Genomic DNA, 14,865 nt, shown 5'->3' with positions numbered 1-14,865 from the left:
TTTTGGAAGCACTTTCTCATAATCATTCTCTCTCTAAAGAATTGAAGAAGCTTCTCATTTTCGTTTATTTATTTTGAGTTCACGTGAAGACCTTAGTTGCTAAGACCTCAAAGTGCATTCTGTCTTTAATCTTGATACTGTTCCCTGAGGTGGGTACTAGGATCTGAAATTTACAAATGAGATAACTGAAGTCTTATTTAAGCAACTTCCTTTCTAAGCTCTTTCTTTCTACAGCTCTAAATTTAAACAAGTATGTTGAAAGGAACTGCTTTTGGGGGGTTTACTTCCTCATATTTCTTCCTTTCCTTCCCTTTCAGCACTTTTTGCCCTTCCTTTCTTCTTCAATATTCTATTTGTAATGGCTCTGGCTAACATGAGGCAGGGAGGGTCATAGTTTTCCTGCCATCGTTTTAGCTATTTCTTTATGATTTCCATTTGGTCTTCTCTGTATTCAGTCCCTTCCTTCACTCCCAGATAGTTCCTTCAGAGCCCCTGCTTCCAGGCTCCATTCCCAGCCCTGTTCACAGAGCTCCTGTACGTTATGTTTTCCTGGTTGCTGGGCCCCTGCTCACTTTATATTCGGTGCCCCAGAGTTCACAATCCCCCTTCCCAAGCTGTCTCTCGGTTATGGCATCTGGCCCTCTTTCTCTTTCCTGTGACCAAGTCCCCATTTATGCTCCAGTTTCTAGAACTAGGACTTTCCCTAGTTTGCTGTGAACATTCTTCTTTTTCTCGTAGACTTTCCCAACCTGACATGCGGATCAGGGACTGCGCCCCAGTTCTAGGTGCCCCCCTCAGGTCCTGCCTGGGACCTCTCTAAGGATTGCGGTTTGAATCTTCACCTGCTATCTCTTTCCTTACTCCCTGCCTCTTTCCTCTGATTTTTCCATCACCTATTTCAGGACCTTATTTATTTAGGATGACTGTACCATTTATCTTCTAAACAGCGACACTTCTGAAAGCGAAAGGAGGCGTAATTAAAGTCCCACTGGGGGAACGAACAGGCCTGACTCTGACTTTACCTGACCCAGAACCTGAGTTTTGCACACAGCTTGACTGGTTACCGTGTGATGTTGGGAAAGCTGGTTAACATTTCTATGCCATACTTTTCTATATAAAATTGGGTGAATGGTTATACGTAGAAGAGCTAGGTATTACGAGAAAGAAAGGAGTGAATACATGGGAAGCATTTAGAATGGTGACTGGTACATAGTAATCATTAAATGCATTTAAACTACAATTTGCATCATCTTTATGTTGTTGGCGAATTAATTAGCCTTTCTAAGACTGTGTGAATTGAATGTGATAATGAACGTAACCACCCTCCCTCCTCCAGACACTACTCTTATAATCCGACTTTGTCTCTTCTCACCGTGCAAATAACTACCTCCATTCCTCAACCCTTTCCCACCCATCTCCCCATATTTCTGCTTGTATTTCTTGTCCTAACAATGTATTAAGCAACATCTCAAAGCCAGAAGACAGTTACTCCTGACACCAGTTTCCTAATCAACACTCACCCTTCGGGAGCGCACAGTGAAATCGAGAGGCCGCAGACCCAGATGTGGTTAGCACATTCTGCAGGCCACCAAGAAAACATTTTCACTGACTCCTCTAAGGCGAAGATACATCAAGCCTGAGCCAAAAGAGGCTGCTGTCTTCCAGAAAAGACACCATAAGTGAGCCTTACTGAGTGGCTCCTGCTTGCAACGAAATGGGTTTGAGAGGAAAGAATTTGGCCAATGCCTGAAGCCTCCAAGATAAATCCTAGAGATCCCCTCTCCACAGAAAGCCCCCTTTCCTTATTGTCTGTCAAAGGTGTCATCCAGTGGGCCACTGAGAATGTCTGCAGACTTTTTTGTTTGGTTGCCGACTAGAGATTTGGAACATTTAGCTATGAGGATGGCTTCCCCTTAGAATTTGATTGTTACTCTGATGCCATGGTAAAAAAATGCTAGACATAATTATGTAGTTATTGCTTTGAAGAATGTGGGCATGGATACACATACACACAGACACACACCCCTTAGATATATTAAATCCAAATGGCTGCACCCAAATTTGGCTGCCAGCTCTAGTAATGAGGGATGGTCTTCATATACTTGAGGTGTGGGATTTGGTGAGTGAATTTCTGCACAAGCTCAGAGGGACAGAAATGATACTCGAGCCAGATTACAGTTTCTGATCCCTAGCTCCTCAAATTTCTGGCTGTGTGGCCTTGGGCAAGGTACTTAACTCCTCTGATGTTCAGCTTCCTTGTCTGTAAAATGGAAAGGATCATAACAGTAGTCCCTTTCATATGGATATTGTGAGAGGTAAATTGGTGAACATGAGTAACACACTTAGAACAATGTCTGAAATACACTAAAAGCTAGATGGGTGAACTTGGCTGAGGGGTTCTTAGGAAACCCACACTTCTCTCATTTAAAAAAAAAAAAAAAAAGAAAGCTAAATTGACCAAATTATAGAACACAGTTGATTTTACCTGGAGGCTGAAAATTCTCCCTGATATTTACGGTTATTTTAGAAAGTCAGACTATATAATGTGGTTAGAATAAATAGATAACCAACAAGGATCTATTGTATAGCGCAGGGAACTCTACTGAATATTTTGTAATAACCTATAAGGGAAAAGAATCTGAAAAAAATAGTTATATATGTGTATATAACTGACTCACTGCTGTTCATATGAAACTAACACAACATTGTAAATCAACTATACTTCAATTAAAAAAAAAACAGTGCTTAGAATAGATTTTCTCCCTCCAGAACTGCTCTGGAGTTTCTGTGTATAAGGGGTTCCAATCCTTGCAAACATATTTTGTATTATCATCCATAAGACGTGACTACATCAGGCTGGACCAAAAGTTTATTTATTTATTTGACGTGTACTAACTGAGTGCCCACCACATGACAGACTGGTATTTCAACGCTGAGAAGACAGAGAGATACAGTTAAGTATCCAGTCAACTGAGGCTCAGACTGATAAGTGTATGACAAGGGAAAATTCTGCGAGTATCTAAAAGGGGTGCTTCATCCAGGCTTGGCCAGGATCAAAAAGTCTTCCTTTATCAAAGTATGACATGTGGGCTGAGATTCAGGCTGGAAGAAGAGCAGAAATTATTCAGGTGGAGCTTGAGGGGAAATGTGTTTCAGGGAGATGGGAATAGTACTGATGAAGGTTCAAGACTTTTGAGAGTTTGGGAGGATTGAAAGAAAGAAAAGGCTGGACTGAGCTTTGAGCTAGGGAGTGGTGAGGAAAGAAGCTGGAGATAGAACCAAGTAATTCTCTGATGATGAAAGAGCAATGTTCCCCACATTACATACATTTTAGCATATTAGATATTCTATCTAAAATATATACCTATTTCCCAAGGGATAATTTTTGAGCCTGGACTTTGCAACGTTAATATGAAATTAAAATTATTTCCATTTTACAGATGTGAAAACTGAGATCCCCACTACTAGGTCATACAACTAGTAACTGGTCAGATTTGGATTTGCAACTGGCTCCTCCACGGTTCTTAAACTTTTTCCATTGTGCTGTATTGCTATCCAGAAAGGTATCTTCCATATAGTACTATATAATATAATGACTTAAAAAATGTTGGACCTTAAAGAAGATGTCTCAAGTAGAATCTGAACTCACGAGCTGTATAAGTTTGGGAAAGTTGCTCAAGCTGTCCATGCCTCAATTTTCTCATTTTTAAAATGGGAATAATAATATTGTGATATAAAGTTGTTGGAGGGATTAAATATGTTAATATAGTCACAGAAACTAGACAGTGCTTGGCACATAGCAGTGAGTGAGTATTCAATAAATGATACCTGTTATTATTACTAGAATGTGACTAAAGCTATCTTCCTCACATAAGAGATCACTGCTCAGTGAAACCATATATGTGGATGTCCAGGATTGAAGAGAGGCAGGGACTACATAATATATCCATGCATGTAAAAATGAAAAAGGAATGGCTTTTTACTGTTCCAAAGTTAAGCGCCATGCCCTGGCCTATTATAATGATCTGATGATGCCTGCTACTCCAAGATAAAATGGAATTGAACAGTGTAAAAACTCTGCACCTCTGCCCCATTGGTGGAGAGTCATTTTGATGTATAGACAAAATGCAACCCTTTTGTTGCACTCAAAAAACATTATTAGTTAGTAGTAAAAGGGAAAACATCAAAATCTTGGATTTCTTTTCTATGACAGCCATCAACAACCCCACATGGCCTCCCAAGAAGTTGATAGTGCAGAGCCGGGGGCAGCCTCGTTAGGTGGTGTCCCAGGAAGCCAGGTGGAACCAGAGGTGGTGAATAATTCTGCCTACTGGCCCATTAATTGATCATAAAACTACCAAGAGGAACTACAAGCCCTTGGGGTAAGTCAGCCTCAGTTAAAAAATTGGCTTAAGATGGAAGAAAATAAATATCATGTGGAAAACCTTGTTTATGTCCATAAGGGGGAATTTCTGAGTTACTCATCACTGAATCAATAATGTTGTTCCTTTAAGAAAAGACCGGGGCATATTTTAGACCTGAGGAGTAGAAATGCAGAGGCACAATCTCATGGTGGGAGACATCCTATCAACACTGGAGAATGGTCTTCATCATATTATGGCCCTAAAGTATGCTGGGAAGACAGTTCCACCCAGTCTACGTTATCAGCCGTATCTCCTTCACTCTTCTGCCACTTTCTGAAAGGAGTTTGTGAGAATGAGCAGAAGTAGGGGGAAAGGGGAGGATGAAATGTTGCCACTGGAATCGGTGGGAATCACAGGGAACAGAAACCTCCCAGAGTAGGCTTTTGCCCAGTTAATTTAGGCTTCATTTTTCTGACCATTTCAAGCACTGATATCTCCTTTCTGAGGAAAATTAAAATGATCTCTTCTCCAAATACCATATGATATCACTTATATGTAGAATCTAAAACATGACACAAATGAACTTATCTACGAAAGAGGAACAGACTCACAGACAGAGAGAACAGATTTGTGGTTGCCAAAGGGGACGGGAGTAGGGGAGGGTTGGGTTGGGAGTTTGGGATTAGCAGATGCAAACTATTATATATAGAATGGATAAACAACAAGGTTCCACTGTATAACACAGGGAACTATATTCAATATCCTGTAATAGAACCATAAAGGCAAAGAAAAATAAATGAATAAATAAAATGGTCTCTTCTCAATGTACACTAGTATCTGACCATTTATGCTTCCTCTTTTTTCGCTTCTTACAGGCTATCCAGATCCTGAATGGAGCAATAATTCTGTCTCTGGGTGTTTTTATGGGTTCCTTACAAAACTTGCCCCATCCATCCAATTACATATTTTTCTTGATAGTTTATACAGGCTATCAGATACGGAGCACTATATCTGTGAGTATTCAAATTTCACTGACCATAGATAATTTCTTGTATACCACTGTTAGAAATGTATTTTGGCAACTTTTCCCTCAAATTTTAGGAGTGGCTTGGTAAACGATTACGAGACTTATGAATTAAAAAATAGAATGAAGTTTTGAGAGAGCCATGAACATGTAGAGAATTCCATTTATCAAAATTGAGTCATGGAACTAATAGCAGGTCAAAATAATTTAAAAATTAGTGGATATGGATACTGAACCAAGATGGCGGACAAGAAGGACGTGCTCCCATTCCCTCTTGCGAGAACACCAGAATCACAACTAGCTGCTGGACAATCATCGACAGGAGGACACTGGAACTCACCAAAAAAGATACCCCACATCCAAAGAGAAAGGAGAAGCCACAATGAGACAGTAGGAGGGGCGCAATCACAGTAAAATCAAATCCCATAACTGCTGGGTGGGTGACTCACAGACTGGAGAACACTTATACCACAGAAGTCCACCCACTGGAGTGAAGGTTCTGAGCCCCATATCAGGCTTCTGAACCTGGGGGTCCAGCAACGGGAGGAGGAATTCCTAGAAAATCAGACTTTGAAGGCTACTGGGATTTGATTGCAGGACTTTGACAGGACTGGGGGAAAGAGAGACTCCACTCTTGGAGGGCACAAACAAAGCAGTGTGTGCATTGGAACCCAGGGGAAGGAGCAGTGACCCCAGGGGAGACTGAACCAGACCTACCTGCTAGTGTTGGAGGGTCTCCTGCGGAGGCAGGGGGTGGCTGTGGCTCACCGTGGGACAAGGACACTGGCAGCAGAAGTTCCGGGAAGTACTCCTTGGCGTGAGCCCTCCCAGAGTCCACCATTAGCCCCACCAAAGAGCCCAGGTAGGCTCCAGTGTTGGGTTGCCTCGGGCCAAACAACCAACAGGGAGGGAACCCAGCCCCACCCATGAGCAGTCAAGTGGATTAAAGTTTTACTGAGCTCTGCCCACCAGAGCAACAGTCAACTCTACCCACCACCAGTCCCTCCCATCAGGAAACTTGCACAAACCTCTTAGATAGCTGCATCCACCAGAGGGCAGACAGCAGAAGCAAGAAGAACTACAATCCTGCAGCCTGTGGAACAAAATCCACATTCACAGAAAGATAGACAAGATGAAAAGACAGAGGGCTATGTACCAGATGAAGGAAGAAGATAAAACCCCAGAAAAACAACTAAATGAAGTGGAGATAGGCAACCTTCCAGAAAAAGAATTCAGAATAATGATAGTGAAGGTGATCCAGGACCTCGGAACACGAATGGACGCAAAGATCGAGAAGATGCAAGAAATGTTGAACAAAGACCTAGAAGAATTAAAGAACAAACAAACAGAGATGAACAATACAATAACTGAAATGAAAACTACACTAGAAGGAATCAATGGCAGAATAACTGATGCAGAAGAACAGATAAGTGACCTGGAAGACAGAATGGTGGAATCCACGGCTGCAGAACAGAATAAAGAAAAAGAATGAAAAGAAATGAAGACAGCCTAAGAGATATCTGGGACAACATAAAACGCAACAACATTCGCATTATAGGGGTCCCAGAAGAAGAGAGAGAGAAAGGACCTGAGAAAATATTTGAAGAGATTATAGTCGAAAATTTCCCTAACATGGGAAAGGAAATAGCCACCCAAGTCCAGGAAGCGCAGTGAGTCCCATACAGGCTAAACCCAAGGAGAAACACGCCGAGACACATAGTAATCAAATTGGCAAAAATTAAAGACAAAGAAAAATTATGGAAAGCAGCAAGGGAAAAACGACAAATAACATATAAGGGAACTCCCATAAGGTTAACAGCTGACTTCTCAGCAGAAACTCTACAAGCCAGAAGGGAGTGGCATGATATACTTAAAGTGATGAAAGGGAAGAACCTACAACCAAGATTACTCTAACCCAGCAAGGATCTCATTCAGATTCGATGGAGAAATCAAAAGCTTTACAGACAAGCAAAAGCTAAGAGAATTCAGCACCATCAAACCAGCTCTACAACAAACGCTAAAGGAACTTCTCTAAGTGGGAAACACAAGAGAAGAAAAGGACCTACAAAAACAAACCCAAAACAATTAAGAAAACGGTCACAGGAACATACATATCGATAATTACCTTAAATGTCAATGGATTAAATGCTCCAGACAAAAGACACTGGCTCGCTGAATGGATACAGAAACAAGACCCATGTATATGCTGTCTACAAGAGACCCACTTCAGACCTAGGGACACATACAGACTGAAAGCGAGGGGATGGAAAAAGATATTCCATGCAAATGGAAATCAAAAGAAAGCTGGAGTAGCTATATTCCTAACAGATAAAATAGACTTTAAAATAAAGAATGTTACAAGAGACAAAGAGGACACTACATAATGATCAAGGGATCAATCCAAGAAGAAGATATAACAATTATAAATATATATGCACCTAACATAGGAGCACCTCAATACATAAGGCAAATGCTAACAGCTATAAAAAAGGAATCGACAGTAACACAGTAATAGTGGGGGACTTTAACACCTCACTTACACCAATGGACAGATCATCCAAAATGAAAATAAATAATGAAACAGAAGCTTTAAATGACACAATAGACCAGATAGATTTAATTGATATTTATAGGACATTCCATCCAAAACCAGCAGATTACACTTTCTTCTCACGTGTGCATGGAACATTCTTCAGGATAGATCACATCTTGGGTCACAAATCAAGCCTCAATAAATTTAAGAAAATTGAAATTATATCAAGCATCTTTTCTGACCACAACTCTATGAGATTAGAAATGAATTACAGGGGAAAAGACGTATAAAACACAAACACATGGAGGCTAAACAATAAGTTACTAAATAACCAAGAGATCACTGAAGAAATCAAAGAGGAAATCAAAAAATACCTAGAGACAAATGACAATGAAAACACGAAGATCCAAAACCAATGGGATGCAGCAAAAGCAGTTCTAAGAGAGAAGCTTATAGCTATACAAGCCTACCTCAAGAAACAAGAAAAATCTCGAATAAACAATCTAACCTTACACCTAAAGGAACTAGAGAAAGAAGAACAAACAAAACCCAAAGTTAGCAGAAGGAAAGAAATCATAAACATCAGGGCAGAAATAAATGAAATAGAAACAAAGAAAACAATAATAAAGATCAATAAAACTAAAAGCTGGTTCTTTAAGAAGATAAACAAAATTGATAAGCCATTAGCCAGACGCATCAAGAAAAAGAGGGAGAGGACTCAAATCAATAAAATTAGAAATGAAAAAGGAGAAGTTACAACAGACACCACAGAAATACAAAGCGTCCTAAGAGACTACTACAAGCAACTCTATGCCAATAAAATGGACAACCTGGAAGAAATGGACAAATTCTTAGAAAGGTATAACCCTCCAAGACTGAACCAGGAAGAAATAGAAAATATGAACAGGCCAATCACAAGTAATGAAATTGAAACTGTGATTAAAAATCTTCCAACAAACAAAAGTCCAGGACCAGATGGCTTCACAGGTGAATTCTATCAAACAGTTAGAGAAGAGCTAACACCCATCCTTCTCAAACTCTTCCAAAAGATTGCAGAGGAAGGAACACTCCCAAACTCATTCTATGAGGCCACCATCACCCTGATACCAAAACAAGACAAAGATACTACAAAAAAAGAAAATTACAGACCAATATCACTGATGAATATAGATGCAAAAATCCTCAACAAAATACTAGCAAGCAGAATCCAACAACACATTAAAAGGATCATACACTATGATCAAGTGGGATTTATCCCGGGGATGCAAGGATTCTTCAATATATGCAAATCAATCAATGTGATACACCATATTAAGAAATTGAAGAAGAAAAACCATATGATCATCTCAATAGATGCAGAAAAAGCTATTGACAAAATTCAACACCCATTTATGATCAAAACTCTCCAGAAAGTGGGCATAGAGGGAACCTACCTCAACATAATAAAGGCCATATACGACAAACCCACAGCAAACGTCATTCTCAATGGTGAAAAACTGAAAGCATTTCCTCTAAGATCAGGAACAAGACAAGGATGTCCACTCTCACCACTATTATTCAACATAGTTTTGGAAGTCCTAGCCACGGCAATCAGAGAAGAAAAAGAAATAAAAGGAATCCAAATCAGAAAAGAAGAAGTAAAACTGTCACTGTTTGCAGATGACATGATACTATACATAGAGAATCCTAAAGATGTCACCAGAAAACTAGTAGAGCTAATCAATGAATTTGGTCAAGTTGTAGGATACAAAATTAATGCACAGAAATCTCTTGCATTCCTATACACTAATGATGAAAAATCTGAAAGAGAAATTAAGGAAACACTCCCATTTACCATTGCAACAAAAAGAATAAAATACCTAGGAATAAACCTACCTAGGGAGACAAAAGACCTGTATGCAGAAAACTGTAAGACACTGCTGAAAGAAATTAAAGATGATGCCAACAGATGGAGAGATATACCATGTTCTTGGATTGGAAGAATCAATATTGTGAACATGACTATACTACCTAAAGCAATCTACAGATTCAATGCAATCCCTATCAAATTACCAATAGCATTTTTTATGGAACTAGAACAAAAAATCTTAAAATTTGTATGGAGACACAAAAAACCCTGAATAGCCAAAGCAGTCTTGAGGGAAAAAAACGGAGTTGGAGGAATCAGACTCCCTGACTTCAGACTATACTACAAAGCTACAGTAATCAAGACAATATGGTACTGGCACCAAAACAGAAGCATAGATCAATTGAACAAGATAGAAAGCCCAGAGATAAACCCACGCACATATGGTCAACTAATCTATGACAAAGGAGGCCAGGATATACAATGGAGAAAAGACTGTCTCTTCAGCAAGTGGTGCTGGGAAAACTGGACAGCTACATGTAAAAGAATGAAATTAGAACACTCCCTAACACCATACACAAAAATAAACTCAAAATGCATTAGAGACCTAAACGTAAGACTGGACACTATAAAACTCTTAGAGGAAAACATAGGAAGAACACTCTTTGACATAAATCACAGCAAGATCTTTTTTGATCCACCTCCTAGAGTAATGGAAATAAAAACAAAAATAAACAAATGGGACCTAATGAAACTTCAAAGCTTTTGCACAGCAAAGGAAACCATAAACAAGACGAAAAGACAGCCCTCAGAATGGGAGAAAATATTTGCAAATGAATCAACGGACAAAGGATTAATCTGAAAATATATAAACAGCTCATTCAGCTCAATATTAAAGAAACAAACACCCCAATCCAAAAATGGGCAGAAGACCTAAATAGACATTTCTCCAAAGAAGACATACAGATGGCCAAGAAGCACATGAAAATCTGCTCAACATCACTAATTATTAGAGAAATACAAATCAAAACTACAATGAGGTACCACCTTACAGCAGTTAGAATGGGTGTCATCAGAAAATCTACAAACAACAAATGCTGGAGAGGGTGTGGAGAAAAGGGAACCCTCTTGCACTGTTGGTGGGAATGTCAATTGATACAGCCACTATGCAGAACAGTATGGAGGTTCCTTAAAAAACTGAAAATAAAGTTACCATCTGATCCAGCAATCCCACTACTGGGCATATACCCAGAGAAAACCATAATTCAAAAAGACACATGCACCCCAATGTCCATTGCAGCACTATTTACAAGCCAGGTCATGGAAGCACCCTACATGCCCATCGACAGATGAATGGATAAAGAAGTTGTGGTACATATATACAATGGAATATTACTCAGCCATAAAAAGGAACGAAATTGGGTCATTTGTTAGATGTGGATGGATCTAGAGACTGTCATACAGAGTGAAGTAAGTCAGAAAGAGAAAAACAAATATTGTATATTAACGCATATATGTGGAACCTAGAAAAATGGTACAGATGAACCGGTTTGCAGGGCAGAAAGTGAGACACAGATGTAGAGAACTAATGTATGGACACCAAGGGGGAAAAGTGGCGGGGTGGGGGGGTGGTGTGATGAATTGGGTGATTGGGATTGACATGTATACACTGATGTGTATAAAATTGATGACTAATAAGAACCTGCTGTTTAAAAAAATAAATAAAATTAAATTAAAAAATTAAAAAAAAAGCAGTTTTACCCTAGAGATACTTAGATGTATAAAATGTCTTTTAGAACACCTAGTCCAATAAATCAAACCCATATCTGGAGCTTGGGTGAGAATATGAGAATGATATTAAATATGCATATGTATGTAAATAAATATTATTTACATTTAATATAAACATAAGCATAAAGATAATTATATTACATTGAATATGTGTATTTATTATATGATAAAGTATGCACACCCATATAAACCTGTAAAAGGCCAGGAAGAAAACAAAATGAAAATCTTATACATTTATTCAAAACTTAAACTCATTTAAAATTTTATTTGTACAAAATGATGAGCAAAATCAAGTATAATTTTGTGTTCTAGAATGTGAATTTGAAAAGGAAGTTTTGTACAAGTACCACTAGATATCTGCTAACCAAGGAAAGATCAAGAAAAGATGGTTGAGACTTAATATTCCTTTATCTGCTTCACTTCCTATTTTCAAGCAGTTTATTGTTTCAGGAATCTTATCTGTCGTAGTTGGGAAAAAAACCCATAAAAACACTGGTAAGTGGAAGTTCTTCTTCTTTTTTCATGGTCATAGGAGTAGAAATAAATCATCCATTAACAGTAAGAGAGTTGAGGTTGGTGAAAAGAAAATTAATTTTCTTTTCTTAAGGCATTCAGGTGGTAGATCGTCAGAAAATCATATAGATTGTGAATATGATTACTGGGATGATTACTACGACTATTTGATGAATCTGAAGCTTAGAAAAAGGCTTTTTGATATTTGTGTGTTCTTAAATTTAACTAATTCTAATTATTTTGAGGGGACACTCTCCCGCCATTAGTTTCACAGCTGAAAGCTAAATAGTCTATATTTTTAGTGCTCATTAAACACTTAGTAAGTCTCTATTATGTGTTCCCACTCAACCACCTGCCCATTTATACTACTTTTCTAGCCCATTCACATTTATACTATATCCTCAAATGCCAATGCCTTTTTCTCATCTCTAGTCTCTGTTGATTCCCTTGCTTCCTATTCTGAGAAACTCAAGCCATTGGAAGAGATATTTCAGACCCCCACTATAACTACTTCATGGGCCAGATCTGTACTGATATATTTTTTTCATTCTAACCTCTTACCGTAGGTGATTCCTCTATGATTTTCTTCAAACCAGCACCCATTCTGGAATACTAGATTCTGTTTCTTTTTCTCCATGTAAGTGCATCACTCCAATTCTCTTCCTACTAGATCTTTTTAATCAGCCCATAAGCATCCAATAACTGCTAAGAAAAAAAAAATCTTGACCTTATTTTCTGCTGCAAGCTACAGTCACAACTCATTTTCCCTCCTGTAGCTAACTAAACTCCTTAAAGGAATGCTCTACACTCTGTCTCCAATTCCTATCTACCCAGTTTCAACTAAACCCACTGCAATAAGGCTTCATTTTCTTCCCCATCACACTTCTGTAACTGCTCCCTTTAAGATCACTGAACACTTCCACGTTGGTAACAGAGCTCAAGTCTCAGACTTCATCTAATTGACCCATTAGCAGCACTGGTCTCTAGCTCCTCCTTCCAATAATTTCTTCACTTGGATTCCAGGACAACTTGATTGGCCGCTTTTCCTCCTGTCTTCTTCTTTCCTCCTTCTCAATCTCCTTTCCTAGATCCTTTTCTTCTCTCCAACACTTTAATGTTGGGGCACCCCAGAGCTCCGTTCTTTGTCACCTACTCTCTTCACTCCTCTGGTGATGTCATCCATTCTCATGGCTGTGATTGGCATCTATATGCCCACAACCCTGAAGTAAACACTTCCAGCCTACATCACTCTGCTGAACATCAGACTGGCACACCTAATTGCTTAGAGTCCTAAAAAGTTCAAAACTCAACCCCTAATCTTCCTCCTCAAACCATCTCCATCCACTGTCCTCCTCATGTCAGCTGATGGGAACCCCATCCTTCCACATTGCCAGGTCTCAAACCTTAGAATTGGCTTAGGTTCTTCTTTCTTTGACAATCTTGAATCCAGTTTGTCAGCCAATCCTGTTGGCCCTACGTTCAAGGTATATCTGAGTTTGACATTTTCTCATCTTTCTACTGATAACACCTCATCTAATCTCCACCATCTCTCTTAATTGGGCTCCTCGCTTCTACCCTCGGCCCTCTCTAACTAGACTCGCTTGAGATATCAGTGTTCCCTTTAAAATAGAAATCAAATTGTGTTGCCACTTTGCTCAAAATCCTCTAGTGGCGCTATCTTTTCCTTGGCGTAAGAACAAAAGTCTGTTGTGTGACCTGTGGGCCTTATGTGATCTGGCCCTCTGTTCACCTTCCACCTTCATTTTCTAATGTTGTTTGCTTTGGTCACTCCCCTCCAACACCCTACCCCCTTGCTTCCCTGGACCATACCTGGAACACTCTGGCCTCAGGCCTTTGAACTGACTGCAAGGACATGCCCCCCAGATATCCTGGGGGACTAACTCCCTCAGTTCGTTAACGCCTCTCCCCAGGGGTCATTCCTATTTAACATCACAAACTCCACTCCTCTCTCTCGATTTCCAGGTCCTCCTTACTTCCCTCTATTATCCCATAGCACTTAATCACTTTTAAAAAATGCTATATAATTTATCTGTTAGTATGCATAATTGTTTTCTTTGTCTTTGCTACTAGAATGTCAGCTCCATGAGGGTGGGGAACCTTTGTTTACTGATGTTTTTCCAGGACCTACCTAGGTTATAGCTGGGTGTGTAAACCACTTTCAGTGGCTATTTATTTAAATGACTGCAGCCAAAGGAATGAAGTATGTGCTGCCTATATTAATTGAAATTTCTGTTTCTTTTTTAGATGGAAAGCAATTTTGGGATGAACATTGCCAGTGCTACTATTGCACTAGTTGGGCTTGTTTTTCTCCCAAATGAATTTATTCGCTAATGACCCATTACTCAAGGATTGTCAGTCTTCTCAGCCACAGGACTTGTGCATTTACAAAGACACCTCCTCAAGTGTATGCCTTTAAAACTTAGAGAAAGCCCGCGCACAGCAACGAAGACCCAATGCAGCCAAAAATAAATAAATAAAATAAATTTTTTAAAAATTATGTGTAATTATAAAATATTTTGACAATCTAAAATGTGAAGAAAATATGCATCAGGTATCATGCTGCCTTGACTTGAATCTTGGCTCTGCCACTTAGTAGCCCTGTAATGAAGGGACAAATTAGATAACATCGTTGTGTTTCAATTTTCTCATCACTGAAATGAGGATAGTGGTAGCATTAGTCTTACAGGGTTGGTGTAAGGATTACATAAATTAATATTTGATAAGCAATTAAAACTGCATATTATGTTATTATTATGTACTACTACTGTTACAT

General features: G+C 39.1%; 1 protein-coding gene across 1 annotated transcript; it reads left to right on the top strand.

Moving 5' to 3' along the window:
- The first annotated feature begins 4,229 nt into the window (after positions 1–4,229).
- MS4A3 (membrane spanning 4-domains A3) lies at positions 4,230–14,423 on the top strand. Its single transcript, XM_057552494.1, is given in 3 exon segments — positions 4,230–4,382; positions 5,240–5,377; positions 14,337–14,423. Coding segments are annotated over 3 exon segments (378 nt in total).
- The last annotated feature ends 442 nt before the right edge of the window (positions 14,424–14,865 follow it).

Source organism: Balaenoptera acutorostrata, chromosome 9 (genome assembly GCF_949987535.1).
Source record: "Balaenoptera acutorostrata chromosome 9, mBalAcu1.1, whole genome shotgun sequence".
NCBI classification, from domain to species: domain Eukaryota; kingdom Metazoa; phylum Chordata; class Mammalia; order Artiodactyla; family Balaenopteridae; genus Balaenoptera; species Balaenoptera acutorostrata.
Note: the sequence above shows the minus strand (reverse complement) of the source record. Positions and strands in the feature narration are given on the sequence as shown.